A 24700-nucleotide genomic window follows, 5' to 3' on the forward strand; every position below is an offset into this window, starting at 1 on the left:
TGAAGCAAAGTGCATGCAAATATTGGCGGATGTTTTCCCAGATATTTTCCTGCCGTGACCATCAGCCAGATTATGAAGACCTGCACAGCTGTGAGTGAGGTCAAAAGCAAGCTTATATTGGATCACACTTCTGCAGGAAGCAAACACCTCCAGGAAATGCTCCAATAACAAAAATATTCATTACGACATGCAGCTTTGTGGAGATGTGGAGACAAGAACCAGAGCTCGGGTCATGTCAAGCAGCAGAGCAGCAATCCATCAGTGTGGATGAGATAAAGCATATGGAAAAACATAGAAAAAAAAAACAAATATAGATGGAATGTGTCCAAGACACTGAGGACACCTCCTGCTTTGTGTTCCATTGAGACATTTGAATTTTTGTTCCTTTTTTTAAATTGTTTTTGTCTTTTTCATGAGTTAGATACACCATGATTGGATACCAAATGTTCCTGCCGGAGACATAAATATCCATCATAAAAATACAGACTTTCTTGCTTGAAAACAAAGGAAAATGTCTGTTCCTAAAGGAGAAGTGAAAGGAGCGTGGACTAACCCCAGTGGGCTGTGCTGGGTTGTGGGGGAAATGGCCCTGTTCTGACCCACACCTCGTGTCAGGGGCACAGCGAGGCAGGAGGGGATAGACAAGGCTTATTGTGCTGCTGGCAACATTGCCAAGTCTGGGCTTACACATATTAACTTCATTGCTCTCAAAGACAAAGTGAAAGGTGTGTTATTCCTCCTCAAGGCTCTACGGTAAGTTGGGCAGCTCAAGGGGTCTGCCTGCACTTGCAGTTGTCCACTCGAGGTGTCTAGGATTAATGATAATGCAAATGATGCCTCAGTGAAGGACTACTTTTGGTCTTGTTTCTCTTGTGCAGCACCAACACACCGCTGGAAGGATCCACTGTAGCTGCTGTGACTGTTGCCATGTTGTGTGTGACACCTTGAGCCACGGCTCTCTCCACCTGATGTGGATATGAGCACGTTCTTTTCTATTTCTATTTCCCTCCCACCACTTGTATTATGATGCCATCGAAGTAGAAAGAAAAAAAAAAAAAAAAAAAGGAATCTGCTGGAAAAAATACCTTCTCCAACAGCTTTTGCTGTGGGCCCCACACAGAGACCATGCCATGGCTTCAGCTCCCTCCTCTTTTTACGTTTTTGCAGCAGAGCCTTTGACACGGGCAGGCAGACCTGCCTTGGCTGGATGGGCTGCCACATCGAATGTCACTGCTGGCTTAGTGCTTCCATCACCCCAGGCGCTGTGGCAGCAGCTTGATTTTTTCGATGCCGGGTTGCTGCCCTCAGTAAATGAAACTGCCCCTGGAGGGATGTTTTCCCTGGGAGCATTGGGAAAGAGTGTTGTGTTTTCAGAGGAAAGAGTTTAAACATGGAGAGAGCACTGGAATGCAAGCTGGATTTCCACCCAGGGGAGTTTCGTGCGGCATTGCCATGCAGCAATCCAGGGGCTGATTCCTGAGCTTCCAGCTGTCCCTGCCACGGCAGCTCCCAGGGAGGTGGCTACTCGTGTCACCCTGACGGGGAACCATCAGTGGGCAGACAGCCCACAACTCAGTGTCCCCCAGAGCATCAGCCCTGCAACCAAGTGATTTACACCCAGCAGGGGTTGTGGTGTGCTCCTGATGTGCTTCGCCTCCCCGCAGAGCTGAGGCACACCCACTTCATCACTGATTTCCCTCTGCTGTGCCATGAAGCAGCTGGAAGGAGAAAACATGATGTTTTTTTCTCCTTCTCTTTTCCCCTTTTCAAATGAATATCATAAAAGATGTCTGAAGAGCTTAGGAGCTGCTGCACTATCAGAAATTATTTGTACCTCTTGTAAAAAAAAAAATCCTTTTAAAATACAGCAGCAGAATGGAGACGAGAGCTTCTGTTGCCTTGTTGTGTGTTACTTAGTACCTGTGGTTCGTTACATTCATAAGAATATGTACATACTCACTTTTCAGGTTTTAAAATGTTTTGTCCTTTTGTTTGGTTAGCTAAATAAAGGGTTTTTGTTTGACCCGTGATTTTGAATCCAGCTGGATTTTTAATATACAGTGATTCACACACAGCAGCCTGCGGAGCCATTCTCATTCCGCTCGTGGTGGTGTCACACCACTGACTGCAGCAGAAACCCTACAGAAAACCAAGCACTGCTTGCTGCTTTCGGACCAGCTCCTGACCAGTTCCTGCTCACAGGAGCTGTGCTGTTCTCTCTAACTACTCCTACGGCAGTGATGGCGCTGGGCACAGGGAGAGGCACTTCACATGAGTAAAATTTCCAGAATCTGGCCTTTAGAGGCACTGCAAGTCTTGTATAATTTTCAGGGTTAGTAATAAATTATTAGATTATAATGAAAATCAGAGCTGAGACCTTCCTGCCTCAGAATTGAAAGTTTTTAATGAGATACTGTCATCATCTTAGTTCTTGTGTAATAGATAGAAACACTGCTTTTAGTGGGGGCAGAGTAGCAGCTTTTAGATGAAAGTTGATGTTATCTACTTCAAATATATATATATATATAAAATAAACAAACAAAAAACACAATGAAATGATTTTAAGTGTGTCAACACTGGAAATTTCATTTTTGTTTCCAGTTAAGGCTGCATATAATATATCATTATTAAACATTGGCCTGGTCCTTGCACCTAACTAGGCATATATTTTCTCCCCTGAAAGACAACTCCACCGATGTAAGATCTTGAAAAATAGCGAGCACATGGACCCACATGTACAAGGAAAAATTGGCAATTACTGTTGCAATTGTGCAGTCCTTATGCAGACCAAATTGCCCATTGACTTGTGGAAATACAAGATCAGACACACAGTATGTGATTGTCCTCAGCAGCGTTACAGGCAGTGACAGCAAAAGGGCGTCTGGTTCCTTGTCAGGTCTGTGTGGGGATTAAGAGGATGTGCTTTGCAGTGGACTGGCAATGGGGATTCCAGGAATTCTCTTTTTTTGTCTTCCAAAAATTATTTCAAGACCAAGGTAAAAGTGTCATTGGTCCGACAACATGAGATTTTTGGGATCCAGGTACTGCAAATGTAACACCATTTTGTCAAATAAGAGTCTGCTGTTTCGTGTTTTCCTTTTCAATAAAAAACTCTGCAAGGAAACTATATGTGCCATGCTATCCAAAATTTCTTGACTTGCTCTATCAGGAATTGTGAATACAACCAGGGGTTGCAGGTCCTTTTTTTTTTTTTTTTTCTAAAGTGAGATGTAATGTGAGGAGACAGAGATCATGTAGCCTGCTTTCTGTTATTCTGCTCGGGTATCCCTGCAGATCAGGATGCTCTTTGGAAATGAAAGGCCATATTTTACTGCAACTAGGTTGATGTCAGTTCCACTCTCAGGGATAACCCAAAACCACCAAAATACTCTCTGCTCTTTTGTATTAGTCTTTTTCAGAAATTATGAGTCAGCAAAAGCTTTCTGAAGATGGTATGTAGAAGAACATTTGTATTGTCCCAACAAAATGAATGATTAACCTTGCTGAACACAAATTCACTTCCTAGTAGAGGGGAAGAATGCCTTGAAAGTGTTGTGCTTCAGCTTTGTTTTGTAGACACACCAAATCATTGGGAGAAATGCTAAAGTAAAAGCAAGGTCATATATTGAAAACAAACAAAACAAAATGAAACACAGAACAAAGCCAATACATGTTGGACAAAAAATGGCAACATACCTCAGATAAGGTTTCAAGTCCTTCTCACTCCTCCATTAAGTGATTTATTACTGAAATAGGATTCTATCCATCAAAATTTTCTATAATTAATCTTCACACAAGTTATAGCTACTTAATGAATTTGTGGTGAAAATAAGTTCCTGATAAAATTAATAGAGGGAAATGGGTATTGGTGATGGTTTCTAGCAGATTTTGTCTCCCTAACTTTGGCGTCTAAAAGTAGACACAAGAAATCTTCCCCCAGTGGCTTTTTCTTTCTTGACACAGATTTAGGTAACTAAAGCCTAGCAGATGGTAAGTTTTCCAGTTTTACTAGAAAGTTTTACCAGATTTCACTAGTCCAAGGCACTTGCAGGTCTTACCTCTTGGCAGTTAACATGGATGATGGAGCATCTTTGGCCAAGTCTACACAAGTTTCTCAAGCAGGACCAGGATGAAGGCTCAAGTGTTTTCTACCATCACCATCGCTTGATCACCACTTGGTCAAGTTGCCAGTGCAGATCTCTGGCTAATATCAACTAGTACTCTTCTGGGACATACTCTCCTGGGGCATCGGGGTACTGCTAGAAGCACAGCAAATACCAGTATCTGCTTCCAGCCCACAGTTTGGTCACAATTTTCCTGATTTTGCAGAGGGAAAAGAGTTTAGGTACGCTCTGTGACACCTCACCTCAGGGCTAGTGGTCATTCTTTGCTCTGTTTTATCCAGTGGTTTAGACATATAAGATGAAAAATTCTGGGGTCTTGCTCTTTTGGATGGCTTAAAGAAGGGACAAAAAATTCTCACTAGCAACTTTAAAATTCTTAATCTGATCAGCATTTCGACCTCTCATAAGAGCTGTTTCATAGCACATCTGTAACATCACCACAGGGGTGCCCTGATGAATTACTTGCCTGAATGTATTTATCAATTACAATGTCACTTTTGTGACTATTAGAACTGACAAAAATAATGGAGCTGCCTGAGTCTGGAACATAGTTTTCCAATCAGATCGCACTTCAAATGAAATATCTTTCTATTATGAGTGAAATTATACTGTTTTTTTGTAATACCTATTTTCATGTAAGAACAGTATTACTGATTTACAGCTTCTCTGTGGCCCTGGCTGCTTCAACAGGCAAGTGCCTGATGTGGTGCCCACCCATAAGCTGGGAAATACATCAATCCAAACTCTTTATATAGCACTACACACATAAGATTAATGTGTTTTAGCGCTTGAATGCAAACTTAAATGACTGATGAACTATACTATAACAATAGTAAAAATGTAACATAACTATAAATATATAAGCAGCAACATCACATTTGAAATCTTATGTGAATGTTATTGCTCTAAACAAATCTGTTGCCTGTGAATTTGAACCTGAGTGAAGAAGTGTTTCCAAAATCTGAACAGCATTGACCTCTGATGGGCTCTTTGAAGCTGCTAGCTGTGGGATTATCAGAAAACTGTATACTGCTCTGAGACAGGGAGACAGCAAAGATGCACTTAAATGATTTTTCTGCAGCACACAATCAAAAAAAAAAAAAAAAGAGGGGGTGGAACAATTCGTGTTACCCACAGAACTGTGGGTGATAAGAAAAGTCAATTTATTATGGCATTGTACAGGCTTTTAGGAAAGGAGATTGTTGCCTTTATTTCTTTTACACTCCTCACCCCCCCCCCCCCCCCCCCCCCCTTTTAGGTTATAAGAAGGAAAAAAGAGCACAGCTTAGAGTTTGATTTTTTCCCCACAGTTTAATAACTTTTAAAAACGGCATTATCATAAAGGTCTAACTTACAACTTGGAGAAGAAAGCTACTGGAAACCTGGAGAATTATTGTAATTAGCAGCCTATTTGCCTGGGCTTTTTGTTTCTTTTTTTGCTGGAGAATAAAAAGGAGTTTGTTCTCTTCTTTGCTCTCTATATGCCAGAGGGAAAGAAAAGAATAAACAAGCAAACAGAAAGGTTCTTTTCTTGGTGCAATATTTCATCTCCATAGTAAATGATGATCTCTTTAGGTGGAATTACCTGGTAAACTTTCAAAAGTAAACAAATGGACTTTGCTTAAATTGAAAATTTTCAAGCTCTCACATTTCTAAAATCATATGAACACACAAAACTTTTACATCTTAAATGCTTTTATTTGTGTACAAAATGTTATAATTTATCAACATTGTGCAGCAATGTATTGTTACTGACATACATACATACATCTCCTCTCCCCCAACACACACACACACTAATACAACACAAAACCCAACTTTCTTTCTCTCTGCCCTTCAGAAAGGCAACACTGTTTTGGCAGGTCAGCAGCTAGAAATAAGGTGCTATAATTGAGCGGTATCGGAATGTCTTCACCTTACAAATGTGATGTGAAAATTAATATACAACCACATTTTTTCACAGAACTGAAAATTCCATACCCTGAACACTCTCAAAAATACAAACTTGTATAAAGTGCTAATATTTAAGCATGTTTGCAATGACTTCACAACAAAGTTTGAAGTTTATAACAGGCACTGTAATAATTCACTAAGTAGATTGTCACTTGGTGCAGTACTACAAAGAGAAAAGTCACTCAGACATCACTTGGGGACCGGGAGCGAAAGGACACTTTAGACTGAAAGCAGCCACAGAAGAGTACCCACATGGACCTCTGAATTTCTTGGTTTCTGTAGGCGTAAATGATAGGATTGATCATGGAGTTGTAGGTAGCAGGTAGAAGTGTGGCGTAAGTGTACACAGAAGGGTAGTCGGGATCCCCGACCACACAGTATATGGCAAAAGGTAGCCAGCTTGCTCCAAAAGTCCCAAGAATTATAGCAAGAGTAGACACTCCCTTTTTGGTAGCAACATAGTGCGATGCAGTCAGAAAATGTTGCTGAAGAGCTATCTGATGGGCATGTCTGCAAACTATTTTACAGATTTCAATGTAGAGATGGAGCATGATGATAAAAATGAGAAAGAAAGAGGCGGACAGCAGAGTCACATTGCTCTTGGTCAAGGGTCTGACAACGCTGCAGGCAGAGCGGTCGTGGAGGCAGTTCCAGCCCAGGACCGGCAGCAGCCCCAGGCAGAGTGACACCCCCCAGGTGCCCACCAGCATGGTGTGGATGCACAGCACCGTCCTCTCTGAGTAGTAGGTAAGGGCGTTGTAGAGGGAGAGGTAGCGATCGACCGTGATGGCCAGCAAGCTACTCACAGAGGCAGCGAAGGAGGCGACGAGGAAGCCCACCGTGAGGAGGCTGACGGTCTCAGAGCGGATCACGTACTGGAAAACAAAGTTGAGGATGAGGCCGAGCCCAGCCAGCAGGTCAGCGGTGGCCAGGCTCCCAACGAGCACAAACATGGGGGTGCGCAGGGTGGGCGAGTAACAGATGATGGCCACCACGATGGCATTCTCGCAGGCGATGGCAGTGCCGGAGACGCACAGCATCACATCCCAGGGGTTGATAGCAGCGGGCGCGGGGGGCCGCGACGCCAGCTCCAGCGAGGCGTTGCCACCGCGGGCGGGCATCCAGGGGACCGCCGCCAGGCTGTCGTTCAGGGCCGGCTCTGGCTCCATCTCCTCGGGGGCCGCCTGTGCGGGGCAGGGGCAGCGAGCGGCGGCACAGCGGGGCGGGGGGCTCGCATGCCGGGCGGGGCCGCCCCCTCACCGCTGTGGTCGGCGGCGCTGCCCGCGGGGCTGAAACCGCCCCGTTGGGTTCAATGGGCGCTGTCCGTGGTGCTGAAACCGCCGCCCCGTTGGGGTCAACGGGCGCTGTCCGTGGTGCTGAAGGCGCTGTCCGTGGTGCTGAAGGCGCTGTCCGTGGTGCTGAAGGCGCTGTCCGTGGTGCTGAAGGGCGCTGCCCGAACTTTGCCGCTGTCCCGGCCGCCGCCTCCCCCCTGCCCTCCCGCTCGCTGCGGCTTCGGCTTTGGCTTTGGCGGGAGCGGGCGGCCGCACCGGGGGCGGGCCGGGCAGCGTTGGGCTGACGCAAGTGGCGGCCCGCCGCCGGGGGCAGGGCCCGAGACACCGGGCCGGCCGCCGGGCTCCGGAGGGGGCGGGGGAAGCGGCCGCCTGGGGAGGGAGAGGCGGGGCGGGGAGCGCGGCTCCGCCGTCGGGGCTGGAGGAGAGAACGGGGGGTGCAGGAGGGCCCCCGGGGGATGGGGAGAGGGGGTCGAGCACGCTCCGGCAGCAGCGGGATCCCGCCGGGCCGGGAGCGGTTCCCTGGCGGCGGGGTGCGCATGAGGGAAGGGGCAGAGAGGGTGTCGGTGGTGCTCCCCGGGGTCGGAGGCTTTTGTTTTCAGAGAGAAAATGAGCTGAGCTCAGTCACACCTCAGCTCCCGCTCTGTCCTCTCGTGAAGGTGCGGAGCAGGCTGCTGAACAACCCCCCACGCAGGAGTGGGCTCCCCTCAGCATCCCCTCGCGTTTTGCTTGCAGCTCCTTCTTTTTCACTGTCCCGGGGTACGAGTGGCGAGTGCTGCTGCCTGCCCTCAGCCCTGCACTACGAAAGGTTCAGCACAGAACCGGACTGAGGAGGTTTGTGCAGAAGGCATGAGCTGGAGAAGCACGGGAATGAATGCTTGTTGTTACAGCTTGTTTGAGAGAATAACATTCTTCCCCTTTTTCATTCCCCACTACTTCTTTATCAGCATGGTTTTGTGCTCTGAATGCTAGCTGCAGTGTGTTTATAGGAAGAATAGGCTAAGTTTTATGTTTGTACAGCACTTACTATAATGGCTCTGAACCTAGCTGTGAGCTTTGTATACCACTGAATGTAAATGTTTAAAAATAGTACTAGAAATTGCCGTGAAAAAGCCTGTCTCACATTTATCCTCTCAGAAGAATGCCTACTTTAGAGCTAACAGTCTGTTTACCAGTGCAAGCACCCACACTGCTTTCTAAGGTACCTTCTCTAAAGCATATTAATCGATGAAATCGAGTATAGCTGTGTTGTGCCAATCACTACCCAAGCCAGTATCAAACACAGGAAGCAGGTAGTTTCCATCTGCAGCAGAATGGCTTTTCTAGTTATTAAGGGAACAAGCCAAAAGGTACCCAAGTCTGGAAGAACATGTTTGTTCTATAACTGCTGATCAAAAGAATGTGGTAATAGAATTACATCTCAGTTATGGGAACAGCATGTAAGCCATTTAGACACAATTTCAAAAAATTCATTAAAGAAAATGTGTTTACTGTCTTCAACAGTCCAAATGAGCAAGACACATAGGCCACGCCACATTAAAGGTGGACACATTTAAAGGGAATTAGAATGTCAGTATTCATTACATCCATCCTGATCCACATCCTGAAAGATAAATACTATTATCCAGACAACCTGTGGACACTTTGTATCTCTACAAACAAACCAAGACATTGTGTCCAAGGATTTCTGAAACACTGAATTTCAGATAATTTAGTTTAGAAGGGATTTGTGGGGGTCAGTTCTGTGCCATTTTTAAGGGTTTCATTCAGTCAAGTCTAAATATCTTCAAGGAAGATTGCACAGCCTCTCTGGGCAACCTGTGCCAGGGCTTCACCCTTACTATAAAGATTTTTTTTTTCCTTTTCTCTAATTGGAATTTGCTTCATTGCAACTTGCACACACAGCCTCTTGTCTTGCATAGTGTTCCATATATTCTACTATGCCCACCCAGGCTTTAAAACATCATTTACAACTGCAGCAAATTAGATGTAAGAAGGTTTAAGAAGAGTCTACACATCCACATGCCTTGTATTTTGTTCTGTCTTCAGGACAAGCTGGTTGCTATAGCACTAACACAAGCATCTGCCTAGTAGTTATTTACTGAGATGTGATTTATAAATTTGAATTACAAGTCAAAATTATTGGTCAAGCATAATAGGGTATCTCTGAAAGGGAGATTCATATGTCCAGCTTGACTTTGCTCCTTACTGTCAAGTGTATTCTGAGTTGTGGCTCTTTAGTCCTGTGTATTTCTCTAGATTTCAGGAAGAGGGTGTTCTTACGGCCTGTGTCAGATTCTTAGGCACTGTGCTTTGCAAACACTGCTCTGAGTCTGCCCAGCCCAATAACTCACATTGCCAAGTATAAGTTAGGAGGATTAGTGACCAACTCTTTTTTTAACTCATTTATTAAAATGGTTACATTTCTGTGGTGACTGTGTATATTTCCAGAATATTATTGCTAAAGATCTTTTATCTTCTTAGTACAGCTTCTTGCATCAGTCATTCCAACTAAAGGTAAGCCATCTGGAGTGGTCTTAATTTTAACTGGTTTTGGTGAGAAAAGCATTCAAAGAGTAGATAAACCTGGCATAAAACATCTGGGTTTAGAGCCAGGTGTGCTTCTTTACTTAAAACTCCATAAAGTTGCAGCATGCAGTCATTCAGGGTAACAGCCTACAGAAAAAGTCCAGAGACAAAATATTTCTTTTCTCCTGTCTCATACACACATGGAAGGTGAGCATGCATTGGGTGTAAATGAAGCCAGGTGGGGTTCTCCACCTGGTTGCTCCAGCAGCCATGTTCATTTAACATGGCAACATTGGGAGCAGTGGAGAGAGGAGCCTGTCCAGACCTTCCACACTACCATCAAGATGTTTTCATCTTGACTTCCTATCTGAGACTGGATCCACATATGTCATGGAATAATTTAAAAATAAAAAACTGTGGTTCAACAGTACATGCCTAAGCAGAATGTATAACATAGCTAAGGAATTATCTTAGCAAATTTCTGAAAATTAAACAGCAATAAAATTAAAAAGTTGCTGGAATAAATGACCTAAAAATCTTTGCCTGAATTCTCCCATCTGTTCTGAAAGCTGAGCAACATTGCAGTGTAATTTTAATATGTGATTACTTAATTTCAGTTAACTATGGATTATTTTGATAGCTGGTATTCTTTAATGATTAATAAGTAGGCTGACTAAATGTTAAGTATTATTAAATGTGCTTTACATAGCATGAGTTGGAACAAAAAAAGCACTTCAAAAATTTATCTTTCCAATAACATGCTGAAAATATTTAAGAGTCATTTTTCTTCTGGCAACATAAAGAAACCTTAAAATAAAAGAGGGAGGAGGGGAAGAAAGAGTGGGGATAACACAGATGGTGAGCTAAGCAGTGCTGACATTTCAGAGCTTTCTATGCAGCTGGTGCAAAAAGATGTTTTAAACACTTAGGAATCCATTTAGGCACCTCTTCAAGTTTATCATTTTCCCGACTTGGTAAATTCAGCCACATCACCTAGTGTCACTGATGACCACTTCCTCATTAGCATTACTCCCAGCTGACTGTTCGGATTTAGACAGATGTCCACCTGCAAACATACTGCATTACAAAAGCTGAATGAAATAAACCTCAGAGGGATTCAGGTGCCATTTAGAATCTAAATCGTATCCTACACAGTCCCGTTTCTCCACCACACATCATGTTTCCCATGCAGTTCTTGACCATGCTCCTTGCTGAGCATGCACCGTGCCTTCAGTCCTTTTTGACCAGGTTTCAGCTGCTCATCTGCTTGGGCTCTTACACAGATAATGTCCAGAAAAGTCAGTCTGCTGGCATGTCTTTAAAACTGCTTTTACTTGCACAGTAGTGTTATACATGAGCACAGAAACACAACTGTTACACTTTTTCTAGCACATGCTTGGGATGAAAAAAATCCCATCTTACTATGTTGCATTTACAAAATTACATTTCTCAAATGAATTTTATGGGTGCTTTAGAAAGTACTACTACAGCTTGTTCAGTCTCCGAATTGCTAGCAGAAAGTAAAGGGACAAACGTCATGTATACGGGTGAAATAATTAGTGTAGTAAGTGCCTAATTTCAGGAACGAATTCAAACTAAAACTTTGGTTGAAACCTGAAGAATTTTTGAACTAGCATGCGTTTCTTTTTCATTGAGAAGAAAATATAACTGTGGATATGTGCAGAAAAATAGACAGAAGCAGAGCTAACACTGTTAGGAGATTTCATTTATGGCTCTCAAAGGGCTTTACAACAATTTAAAGCTAAATAAAGAGAGAGGTCAACCTGTGACAGCAGTAGTGTCCTGGAAGCATCATAAATCCCCATTGAAGTTTCCAGGAAGAAAAAATATTAATCTCTTAAATTTACTCTTCAGCAAGTTAGTCTCCAGTTTAAGACACTGTCACAGAGGGTTAGAAATGGTGGTTTTAAGATCTAGGTAGCACTGGAGGAAAAGAGAAAGGTCAGACTTATGAATTCTCATTAATTCTTCCCAATGGACACTTTCTTGAAGCTCTGAAAGTTCTCAAACAAACATGACTGTCAAATATCTCTTTACTTTTTTTTCTTTATTTTATATGAGCAGTACACACGTTGAAAGCTCACAAATTCACTTTCTGTTTTATCTTGGACAGAGGGTAAACACTGCAGTAGAAAAGGTCACTCTCACTCTTTCCTACTTCTGTGAGCCCACCAGGTGAGGTTCTGCCTGCAAACCCCCTTGTATCCTGCGGTATGATCCCCCCCAGCCTCCCCTCTCCCTGCCCCACCAGTTTTTGCAGCTGCTGGTTCTTTCTGTAGCTGGAGGTGGCACAGTCCCGGGCTGTGCACCCTTCTTCTCCTGCCCACTGCCTCTTCAGACATGATGAGGTTTTGTGCCAGCTTCGAGCTCTCGAGCTTAGGCAAGTAGGGCCTCTCCTCTCCCCTGGAAGACACTTTGGAGTGCTCACCACCTGGAGACATCATTTATTTGGGGGACAGAGGGGTGCTTGGGCAATCGTATAATCTTTTGGGACCCAGTAAATATGAAAGCATTCTACACATCTGAATAACAACTGACACATCTGTCAGTCTACCTTCATTAGCCAGCCAGGCTAAGGTTTTCAGAGGAGCTGGCTTAGCTTCTAAAGGAATAACATTTGGAAGCAACACATGGATGCTTAAAGTGCTGCACACAGGTCTGTAGCTAGACCATTAGGAAAGGCATGGTTGTTGCTTACCTTTATTAAAAAAGATAGCCTCTGGTCCACTCTGTTTATTTCTGCAGATTAGTGATGAATATACTAAAGCCAAATACACATATATTGCAACTTTTCTTCCACTGCACTTGATGATACATCTAGCAATGAATAAGCTTTGTTGCAGGTCAATGCATTCTTTCCATCATCAGAACAAGCAGGTTGGGGAAGGAATTTTTTTAATTGTTTTTATTCTTTTAAACTTTTTCCAGAAACTTTCTTCCCAAGCTTTTAGATGGCTTCAAACCAGCCTTTAAATTGTTGAGGGGCTTTTCTACACATCTAAGTGAGGAAGTCGTGAGTTTAGCTAAACAATGTCTGTCTGTAACTTTGTGAAAAGAAGATGCAATTTTATCTCACTAAAATATATGTGTTGTTTTGCATGTTCCTATAAACTCCTGATTAGTTACTACGCGGAAGGGTGTATATATTTTTCCATTAAAATTAATAACAAGTTTGAGAACAATTTTCCAGATACTAGAATGCAATCTAAGAATAAATTTCATTGTGGAAAAACCAATGTGCCCATCTTCCCTTATATAGATCTTCAGAGAAATTGCTCTTTCAGAAATTGCTAGAAGACAGTCCCATTGTCAGCAGCCTGCAATTTCCCTGCCTGCAGGCCAGAATCAGCTCTGTGGGCTAGTGTTTATAAAGGATTTGTGAAACAAAAGTGAGGTGTGTGCCCCCAACAAAATAGGAAAAAATATATTTCTAAGCAAGAAATCCACCTGCTGAGGATCCCTTGCATGAGTAAAGCTCAGAATAGGATCCAAACTGAAAAAGGACTGAGCTCAGCATCAACTTTGACCTTTGTGGAGCTGGTCAGAGAGATACGCCGAGGGAGGTAGTGATGTCTCAATACAGAAGAGACCTCTGACTGAGCAGGAGCTGTATCAGAACTCTCTCCCCCACAATGGTAGCAATGTCCTTGCTTTTAAAAACCCGAGCCTTATTCATCCATTTTTATTTTATTTTTCTGAAGCTAGATGAGAATGTTTGGCCACCTCTGAATGTTTAACTAGCTCTGTATGTTTGACCCTCTATGTACTCACCTACTGACTAAACTATTCCCTCTGGAAATGGAGACGGAGGTCCGGTTCCCCTACTCCACAACTCCCAGACAAATAAACTACTACACACCCTACAAATGTTTGGACCAACAACAGCATGACATTAAATAATTCGTGTACGTAATATAGAACAACACTTTGAGATGGAACTAAAATCCACACCTTCCCTCATCTTATGAGGCTGCAGGCATGCTCACTTCTGTGTGTTTGCCCTGGCCCATCTCCACACAGCCTCAATACAAAATCAGCCATACTGAAGCTACTCCTGCCAGATGGGTGTCCAATCTGCCCTTTAAAGCCTTCAGTGACAGATTTGCCTCACCTCCATAGGATCAACCAAACTCCCAAACTGCAAGGTTATAGCCAAGAAACACTGAATGGGTTTGACTCACTAAACTACAAAACCATAGACATTGTAGAAGACTGTGTACTAAAAAGACTCCAAAGAAAACATAGGATCTTGGATTTTAGTGACAGGAAAATGGGTGCAGAGCTGCTGAAGAGAAGTGGTGGGGCACGGTGGTGGGGCAGAGAGAAAGCTCCCTGCTGGCCAGTGGGAATTGTTGTTCTGGGTGCTTGGCCTGGGATCTGGACATCACAGGCACAGATCCATACATCCCAGTCCAATGTATCGTATGTCAAATTAGACATTACTTAGCGATATTAATGACTCATGTCTAAACCAATATTATATATGATTTTATGTTTCATGCTCTACCTATTTTATTTGACTTTTCCAAATATTTCTTTAAAGAAATACAGCTTCTTATGGCTTTATATGCCTGCTTGGCAACACTTAGTATTTCTTCTGAGAGAACAAATTAAAGCAACTTCAAAACAAGTCTGTTATTGCTCAGCAGCCTGGGTCCCTGCCAGCAAGAAACAAGCTGATGATTATTTAGCTGAGGCAGTAAAGGAGAACTGTAAATTCTCAACAAGTGTTGATTTTTTTTTGTGTGTGTATTTTATTTTATTTTTTGGTTGGTTGGTGGTGTCAGCTTTAATATAGAAGTAAGTCAAACATACAGGTGACAAGGTTGAAGTTCCTAACATCACAGGGTGCTTACAGAGCAGAGCTTAGGGGCCTGCATTTCCCAAGGCAACAGGAACAACTGGGAAAAATCCATAGTCAGAGCAATGCTCAGGAGTGAGCATGCAGTCGGTTGGCTTGGCAAACACAGTGACAGAGTCCTACTGTGGCAATATCTATATACCTCCACTGAAAACAAACAAACAAACAAACAAACAAAAAAACCAACAACCTTATACTGATATAGATCACAAATTTTCCAGGAAGAAGGATGACTGCTTAATCCCTGTATCCCTGCAGAGGGGCCTATTTCCTGAGATGACCACAAGAATGATTTTTTTTACCATATGCTATTAGGGGTCAGATTTTATTGTTATTTCCAAAAATGTCTGTATGATGGCAAAATGAGTTTGAAACACAGTGCTGTAATATAGAGAGCTTTAAAATAAAATTATGGGTTGAGTCACTAGATAGAAGTTCACCAGAGAGAGAGAGAGCGAGAGAGAGAGAGAGAAAATGTAGAGTTGAAAGAAACAATGTGTTCTGGAGAGGCAGGGAAGGGGCAAAATGCAAGGTGAGCATCAATACTTTACTATTCTCTTCATATATGTGTTAATTGGTAGCATCTACTTTTTATCTAATCAAGGAAGTGTGAATATCTGCCATAAAATGTACAAATCTGTTGCTTCCTGCTATCACCACAAAGACAGCGGTGTGGTAGGGAGCTGCTCCTCCGGCACCTCTTCTTGGGAACCCCTGAGCATGGGGCAGCCTCCCCAAGAGACTGCTCCCCTCGTGGAGATTACCAGTGCAACCAGGAGAAAATATAGCAAACCTCACCTGCAGCCAGTGGTAAAAATTGACTCTGAGTGTCTAAAAATAACAACAAGTCCTTTTTATAATCCAGAAATTGCTATATTCAGCAAGAGATAATTGGATGGTAAATTACATTCTGACAAAGAAGAGTTAATCACTGACCTAAAAATTAGCTGTTGCCTAGGTACCCCCGGTCAGGCTCTGTTGACATTTATGTTGTGCAAACAGAATGCAATACCAACCAGTCGTATGTATATTTAGGGCTTTAAAATGGCCAGTTTTCCAAAAGGTAAAGCAATGACTGGAAACATAAATTTACTGGTGGAGATGTTGACGCTACCTGGATATCACTCAGTTGTGTTCTGTGGGTGACCTTGAGGGTCCAGCTCTAAAAATATTGTAAAAAATCTCAACAAAACAAAACAAAACAAAACAAAACAAAACAACAACCCTCCACAACATATTTTGTTGGGGATAAACTATCCTGGTTAAAGGAAGATGCGAAGGCAGCTCTCTCAGTGAGTGTGACATGCTGAAAACTACCTGATGTGGGTAGCATGGTTTCTCAGAAGATAGACCACATCACAGAAACCTTTTTTTTTTTTTTTCCCTTTTGGTGAGATTAGACAGATAAAGACCCCTATGCAGAAAAACACACTTGGATTTCTCCAAAGCTTTTGACCTCATACTGCTGATGTTAAATATTTGTGTGATGTGGTGTTAACCAGGCACAGCGTGGAGGGGTGAAAATGGGACTCGCTGTCAGATGGCAGCAAGTAGTGCAGATGGGCGCAAAGGGAGAGTCAAGACTCTTGTTGTCACTGATTTTAACACTGTTATTGTTATTATTTTTTGAATCATCTAATATTAACAAGAAAGAAAACGATAAGAAAAAAATCAAAACCACAGCTGGTAAAGTTCAGAGGTAGCACAAAGATTAGTGATGTAACGAGCAAAAAGACAAAGTACCGCTTTAGGAGGAGAGGGATCATCTGGTTGAAAGGTTGCAAGCTAATAAAATGCACTTCAATTACAATTAAAGGCTACGTGAGCCATTTGGGAGCAACTCACAGAAGCTCAGCCTAGAGGGGGAAGCCTCGTCTATGGAAGCTGCAACTCAGAGGAATGGGGAGTCACCACAGATAGCCACACATTTTTGAGTTACGGAGCACTGATTGTTTTGTTAAAATGGAAATTAGCAGTCATTTTAAAGATGCATGATAAGTCAGGCTCTGAGGAGCATGGAGGAATGGGTAGAGTTAAATCGGACAATTGCATTGGGGTGGAGGGTCTTTCCAGCTCTTGAGTTCCCTGGAGATCCTCAAAAACCAGCTAGACATGGTCCTGGGCAAGCAGCTCTGGGTGTCCCTGCTTGTACAGGGGGTTGGAGCAGATGGCCTGCAGAGGTCCCTGCCCACCTCAGCCTTTCCATGATTCTGAGTTACTTCACACCTTTCCCACCAGGCTCTGCAATGCCTTCAGCAATGCCACAAGATGCTCATACAGCTGCATTTCTGCGTTAGGGCAATGGTCTTCAGCCCTCATGCTTTAATGTTTAAGCTGCTTGCCAGCAAACTTTTTTCTTTTTTTGTCCCTCCAGAACAGTCTTAAAGATTTTTTTTTTTTTTTTTTTTTTTTTTTTTGCTGCACAGCTGGCTTAATTTTATTTTTGCTTTGTTATTACTATAATTATTATTGAGGTGCCAGCTGTGTCCTCTGAGATGACCTAGTGGTCACCTATGGTCCCCTGTGGTGGACTAGCTGATTGCAAGGGGGATGTGGTTTCTGTGCAGGCATCACCTCCCTGCGTCAATCCCCTGCCGTTACCAGGGGGTAGCTGACACCAGGAATTAATTGCATTTTATGGGGTCTGTGAACGGATGACTGCTTGCTTGCCAATTGCCTGCAAGTAACAAAATGCACAAGTTCCTCCAGCTCAGTCCCCTGCGTGCCCTCATCATTTTGAACACTATGATACATCCCAACCAGATCACACCCTGCCTGCAGCTCCCCCCAAGCACAAGGCAGACAGAAACATGGCAGAGCTGCTCCTTTGTGCACAGTAGTCCTTCATTCACGTTACTTCTGCGTTTACTCACAAAGCATGCTCCGTAGAGGTTTGAAATGCAAGGATCTTTGTGAGTGTAAAGAGATCAGCAAACCCAAAGTGGAGCAAAATGTGACTTTGAAAAGCAAGTGATAAATAATATGTTTTGCAATGGGTCCAATAGGTCAATTACACTTCTCTTTTTTTAAGCTGTTGACCTGATTTTATTCTATGAATATATGTTTATAAATAGCTAATTACTTAAACACAGCTCAGGCTTCCAAGGGGACACTTGACAAGTTCATCATTTTCCACTTGCTTCCCTAAAAGCACTTCCCTAAAAACTCTTCTGAGCACACCAGCCTGCACTGTACCAACATGCTGGGGCATGAACAGGTGAAGCAGGGAGAGTGCCTCCAACCAAATTTGTCCCCACAAATACCCCGAAGCCAGTGGGTGGTGGTGTCCCAGCTCCACCTGTGGCTGCCTGCCTGCCAGTGCCGTGGCACAGGGGGCTGCTTACTTCTCACAGGTTGCACCGTGCTCAGATTTGGGCTGGAAATTAAAATAAAGGGGAAAAAAATGTAAAAAGGCGTATGCCCTCACGACCATACTCTTTGGGCCACATTGCCTCCAAAAGGGCTCCCATCAGCGAAGGTGGCTGGTTGCATGGCCTCCACCCAGCCTGGGGATGTAGATGTGGGAGCAACCAGAGCCCAGAAGCCTCGTGCCAGCTGTCCCCAGGCTGAAGCAACAGCGTTTCTTTGGGATCCTTGGCCGCCCTGCAATCTTCTGCTCCTCAGAGAGTTTAGGGGGGGCCTGTTTTTTCTCCCCCACCCTGATGAACCCTTGTTACAGAGATGTGTCCAAAGGGCACGGGCTTTGCGTCATGCTCCTGACGCCCTCCTCGCCTGCCCTGGAAACCAGCCCGAGCTGCAAGCTTGCGTGCCAGGCAGGGACTTCACATCTCAGATGTGAACACTGCTTAGTCTGCAAGCTGCTCCGGGCCAGTTTTTCCACAATCTGCTTTGAAAAAGAAAATATGTGCATGATAATCTGCTCCCGTGGAAGTGTTACAGTCTACCTCTGTTGCATACAATCAGTGTGGAAATGTGTGTTACCATAACAACAAGAAGAATTAATTTAATCATGTTATTAGGCCCTATTTATGTGCACACACACTCATAAAGGAAAAAGAACATGTCCCGCTCTTCAAGAAGACCCCTATGAGGTCTTAATCATATGCATGAGTTTCATCATGACCACCAGCCCCTGATTTTCACCTTAGAGGTGCAAAAGCCAAAGCCAATAAGCCAGAACAAATTCAGCACCATGGCACCAGAGCAGACATTCCTACGCTTTGGCAGCACTGCAGTGGGGAGTGGGAAGACACCAGAGGGAAGCTGGAGGAGACCCCAACCCATGGCTTGCTGTACACACATGGGGGATTCACAACATGTTCTCCTTGCTCTGTCTTGTCTTGAAGGATGCTGAGCTCTGGACTCCTTAGTGTTTTGTCTACTTCATCCCACTGCTGGCGTCTTTTGGACAACTTTTGTCTCATCAAACAACTCATCAACTGCACATTGGAGATTTCCATAAGACCCGGACAACTTCTTGTTTATTGCCCTTCTGCTATTCCCCATCTGAGTTAGCCAAAAGGCTTCAGGTAGAGCCCAGCCTCTTTCCGCATGTTAAAACACTGATACTATACCTTAAATATCTCATAAAGATCCATTCAGCGCCATCCAGGACAGCACCACTTACTCTCAGGAATCACCCTCTGGGCAAATTATTTAGTAGCTTTGGTATCTAAACTAAATTGTTCAGGAAACCTTGTTGTGAATTCCTAGCAGGAGTCAAAAGACATGATAAACAGCTCCTTTATCACTGAAGTAGCCATCCAAAAATGACACTCACCTGCCTTTTGACATTTAAAATGCTAACATGGATGAGTTTCTGTTTATTATCTCAGGGAAGGAAAATGTTTATTTTAAAATGTCCAGAAAGTCAGAAGAGTTCACCTCTTGTTAAAGAGATTTTGTAGACCATCAAGAGCAGACATCTTTCTAAATTATTTTGCACTCTTGTCATTTTTAGTTAATATGCCTGAAAACACCCAGTGCAATTCTAGAGATGAAATTAACCACATGCGGGGGGGCTTGTTTTATGGGCATGGTCTGCACTCGAGCTTTCAGGAGCTGCTGGGCACGCATGTGTGACCACAGGCATGCACCAAAATCAACTACAAGCATTTTCTTTTGTGTGGCACTGCTAGACTCAGTGTTTTCTTTAGTAGCTATCACAGTTACTTCGTGAGCTGATTTGACATTAATAAGCTTGGGGTTTGATTTGCAGGACACAATCTCACAGACAGGTTTTTCCTGGGTGGGGAAAACAGGACTGATGCTCGCCATCCCCAGGGGAAGGGACAGGCTGGGAACAGAGACGTGGGGATGCAGCTGTCCTGTGGATACTTCACTGGGCTTTCTGCAAGACATTGTCCCTGAGCAGGGCAGCAAGGCTACCCTGGAAAGGGAGCTGCAAATCCTGGCTCAGAAGCACATGAAAAAAACCCAGCCTGTCCCAGCCACTGCTCGTGAGAACCAGGAGACGAGATGCTGAGGCAGAAAAGAAGGTGCCATCTCCACCAAAGCAGCTGATACAAATCTGGCTTTATTTTGGTCACTTCCCCAACATACTGTTATCTCTTTCGTCCTGTCTAAATTGAGATTTAATACTTGGAATGCATCCACGCTCCAAAAATATCCAGATACAGAGAGAAAAACACTGGATGAGTCACCAAAAATCCAAGCTGAAGAGTTTGAGAATGCATTTTAATTATGCATAGCAATAATTTAATGCTACCTGCAATGCCTTTAATTACATGGCCATTTATTTTCAGCACCAAAATGCAACAAAATAGACATTCATTTACTTTGGAGTACTTGACTCTGTTAGTAAGTACAGCATTGAAAAGGGAGACCAAGGTGTAACCATAATGACACAGATTATGACATTATCTTTCACAAATGCAGTTAGGCTTCACAAGGTCACAGATGGGACACCTGGAAAACCAAAATGTTTATTCTGAAGAGGTTGCTGTGCTGAAAGGACAGCCAGATTTGAGTACCTCGGTGCTCAGAAATGCACTCTGGTTCCCACACTGATTAATAAGAGCACCATACAGGGAAGAGGCAAAACTGATGAGTATTAAAAAGCTGTTTGCAGGTCACTTTTAAAAAACATCCCTGGTCATGTCTATTTCCAAAAATCTACTTTCGAACCCGATGGCTTAGCAAATAATCATCTCATATCAAATATTCCTTTCAAAACCTTGATGCTGGAACATGTGGTGCTGATATGGCTCAATATAAACACTTAAATAAAGGTTATTATTTCCAGGTCTGTGGGAAAAAAAATGCAGCAATAGGGCAGCTGTGTTTGAAAGATGCTGAACAAACTTATTAAATGCTGATTCCGGTCATTTGCTCCCTGCTTTTAGATTTCCCCCAGAGGAAACCTTGCCCCATCCTGCTGCAGGCACCCCACTCTCTGCTTATTAGCATGAGTACGAGCCTGAAGCACCCAGATTTTAAACACATTTACGTAACTCAGAGAAATCAGGCTATTGTGGTCCAGCCTCTCCCTTCAGTGCAGGAAATGATCAACTGCTTGATCCCACTAGGAAAGAAAAAAAAAAAAAAAAGAAGTCCTGGTGTCGTGTATTCACTGCAGTCAGAAGCAGCTGCAGAGTTTTTTTCATGTTCCTGTCATTTCAAGCTATTGGTATAAACTGCACATTGTACGAAACGCCACTGAGGTCTGCACGTGGCAGTGCTCTTGTCTCTCTAGCTGGGAAATCATCCCCACAAACACGTGCGTGGTGTACAAGGAGTCCAGCACGGGCCAAACACAGCTGCTGGGTGGCCTGGGCATTTGTTGTGATGGCCAGATAGTAAGATTGCCTTCTTCCACCTCAACAATATTCAAGGCGGAGCATAGAGAAAAGGAGGTACCCACTCACCTGGCAGCCAGCCCTGCTGTCTGTGGCGTTCAGATGGGTTGTGGACTTCTCAATAACCACCTCAAGTTACCCTCTGTCAGTTCGTACCGTAACTCTTTCTTTACCTACCCTATGAGCAACCTGTGAGGCTATACAGTGTTTTCAGACATCGCCACAGTCTGCTAAATATATGCTGAACAGACACTGCCTCCATTGGAATCAGTGTAATTGCTAGGATGTAAAGATGGCCTGGGGAGCATAGAGGTGATAGCAGTCACCCTCCAAATAATAATAAAAAAATAATAATTAATAAATAAATAAAATAAATAAATAAAATAATTTGTTTTTACTGAAGAACATAGCTGAGCTCCTTCACTCCCAGCACTTGGTGGCAGCAGGAAGAGGGGGTGGGCTCGGCCCAGCGAGCTGCCAGGTGCTCCGGCCCTCCATCAGCAAAGCACTTAGGCACATGCTTGCTCACAAGTATTTCAGTATTGTCGTTGACAGAAAGCCGGAGCAGACAGCTTGACACTAAGCCCTAAGGATCCTAATCAAGGCTAAACAACGCGTGTGAGATCTTAAAATGCTGTTATTTCTTCCCAGCAATGATACAAGAATTGCCCAAATGAACAAAGTTGTGCTATTGAATGACTGAGTTTTTCTGGGACACAGAAAACCAGTGACTTACCCTGTTTGGGTTATAACTATACTGAAGGGTGGACCATGCTTCCTGTAAAGCAGACAGCAATATACTTTGAAGATTTGGCATGAAAACAACAGCTCTAAATTTCTTGCTGTCCTGACATGAAAAATTACAGCAACCAAAACCAGTGTCCTGGAAATCATCAGGAAACATCCTGGTGGTCACTGCTGCCTCTGTTGCCACTGAGAATCAAAGTTGGAAATACAACTACATGCCTGGAAGTGTTTCATAAGTGTGCACAATTTCTGGTGTATATTTCAGAGCAAAATGCTAATGCATAGGGGCTGTGATGGGTTGAATGCTCTGGTAATTATTATGCCTCTGTGCACCATATATGACAGATGATGGATAAAGTGTCACAGGATAAAGACTCTAAATTAAGCACATTTTCATACAATCATAGAATCACAGAATGGCTTGGGTTGGAAGGGACCTTCAAGCCCACCCAGTTCCAACCCCCTGCCATGGGCAGGGACACCTCCCACCATATCAGGTTGCCCAAAGCCCCATCCAGCCTGGCCTTGAGCACCTCCAGGGATGGGGCATCCACAGCTTCTAGCATAGTGGAGGTGCTCCAGCTCCTTGATCATCCTCGGGGCTCTCCTCTGGACTCGTTCTAATACTTCCATGTCCTTCTTGTGCCGGGGGCCCCAGAGCTGAATGCAGCACTCCAGGTGTGGTCTCACAAGAGCAGAGCAGAGGGGGACAATCACCTCCCTCACCCTGCTGGCCATGCTGTTTTGATGCAGCCCAGGGTACTGTTGGCTTTCTGGGCTGCAAGCGCACATTGCTGGCTCATGTGGAGCTTCTCATCAACCAACACCCCCAGGTCCCTCTCATCAAGGCTGTTCTCAGTTTTCAGCTCAAAATAAGTGAAAGGTAAGCCAAACCATTCAAAATGCAAAACGAATGCAAGCCTGTGCTTTCCTATTGAGTAACGTTAAAAAGAAAATGTCATTTCTGTCATTAACTCTTGATGATTCATACTTAACCTGGGCCATTTCATACTGGGTTTTACTGACATTTTCCACAATGGCCTTTGTCTGGTTCTGGCTAGGCCAACAGTGCCTGTATTCCTTGAAACTAATTGTTAAACTATCGACCAGACACTATTTTCACTGTGATTTCTAAGTCACTAGAAGTCAATTTATCTAAGAAGACTGGCCTTCAGCAATAATGGGACTAACTCCATTTCACAGAAATATACTCTCTCTTTTTCGGAAGTTAATGATTTTCTTCTCAGATCAATGTATGGTTTATTGAGCTCACTGGTTTGAGAGAAAGTGAAGTTCTTTATTGCTTAAGCAGAAAGTTATTTCATGCCTGATAAGGCTGAGCCTCGACTCTTTCAGCTCTAAAAACTGTCCCTCCAGTGTTCCTGTTAGGGGTCAGGTGGGATAAAATAAGAAAAAATAAGATAGGGAGAACAATTACACCCCAGTCCCAGCAGAACATGAAGTAAATGAAGTATTCTCCAGACTTGGTGCCTTGTGCCAGAGGATATCAGAAAAACATCTACTTCATGCTCTCTTTGTGGACGGCTGGTGCAGAAGGTCACAACTTGCAGCACCGTGGGTTGCTGTGTGGTCTGAAGCAGTGGGGATGGAGGCTGTGATTCCACTCACTCAGTTCTGGTCACTTGAACGGCAGGCCAAAATTGCCTGGTCAACTGGGAGAGAATACGAGCAGAAGCACAGAGCAAAGGCTGAGGTGTCTGCAAGAGAAGCAACAGGCGGGAGTTGGCCCATGTCTAACTCCACGCACACCACATACCTCCTGGCCCTTGCAGGACCCTATGCAGTAACCCAGGGCATGCAGAACTCATCAGCTTCCTTGTACGTATGTGCATTAATCCCCTCCCACAGACAGAGTCTTTGTGCAGTGGCCATCGAGCTGGGGTTTCCGTATGGCTGGGAGCACAGTAAAATGCTATTTACTTCACAGTAAAGTGCTCCCCATTTTGGCCAGCATTGTTGCAGGCTTGATGCTGTGTAACAACCGTTAGCATGAAAGGCAGCTTTCAGGTAGCTGCTCTGTAAGTGTGCACAAATCAGAATCCATATTTTATACCAGGAGACTTTATCTATTTTTTTTAAGTCACTCACAGCCTCTTTGCAACAACATGTAAACACTTACATAGATTTTTTTTTCCATATGCCAAACTACTATTTACAAAGGTGGAAACTGATGCAAAAGGATTTTACCCATCCCTGCAAATCATCCAGCATCTGCACTGGGAACCAGAGTGAAGTCTCTCAAGTCCTAGCCCAGAGCCATCGCTGGACCACACCGTGTCTGGCAGGAATCCCACCTACTTATCACTGACATCGAAGCCTCCATGTTGTCCACTGGTACTAAAACGAAACACTAGCAGAGCATCCAAGAGTTACTAG

General features: G+C 43.8%; 1 protein-coding gene across 1 annotated transcript; it reads right to left on the minus strand.

Annotated features, from left to right (window-relative positions):
* Nucleotides 1-5517: 5517 nt before the first annotated feature.
* Nucleotides 5518-7517, minus strand: GPR6 (G protein-coupled receptor 6). The gene has a single exon (XM_013175558.3). It carries the CDS (start codon nucleotides 7244-7246, stop codon nucleotides 6260-6262), a length of 987 nt encoding a protein of 328 aa, XP_013031012.2. The 5' UTR covers nucleotides 7247-7517; the 3' UTR covers nucleotides 5518-6259.
* Between the last annotated feature and the right edge of the window lie 17183 nt (nucleotides 7518-24700).

The sequence above is a fragment of the Anser cygnoides genome, chromosome 3 (genome assembly GCF_040182565.1).
Source record: "Anser cygnoides isolate HZ-2024a breed goose chromosome 3, Taihu_goose_T2T_genome, whole genome shotgun sequence".
Classification (NCBI taxonomy): Eukaryota; Metazoa; Chordata; class Aves; order Anseriformes; family Anatidae; genus Anser; species Anser cygnoides.

Coding starts and splice junctions, on each gene's coding strand:
- GPR6 (XM_013175558.3), bottom strand. CDS start 7,246: ATGGAGCCAGAGCCGGCCCTGAACGACAGCCTGGCGGCGGTCCCCTGG.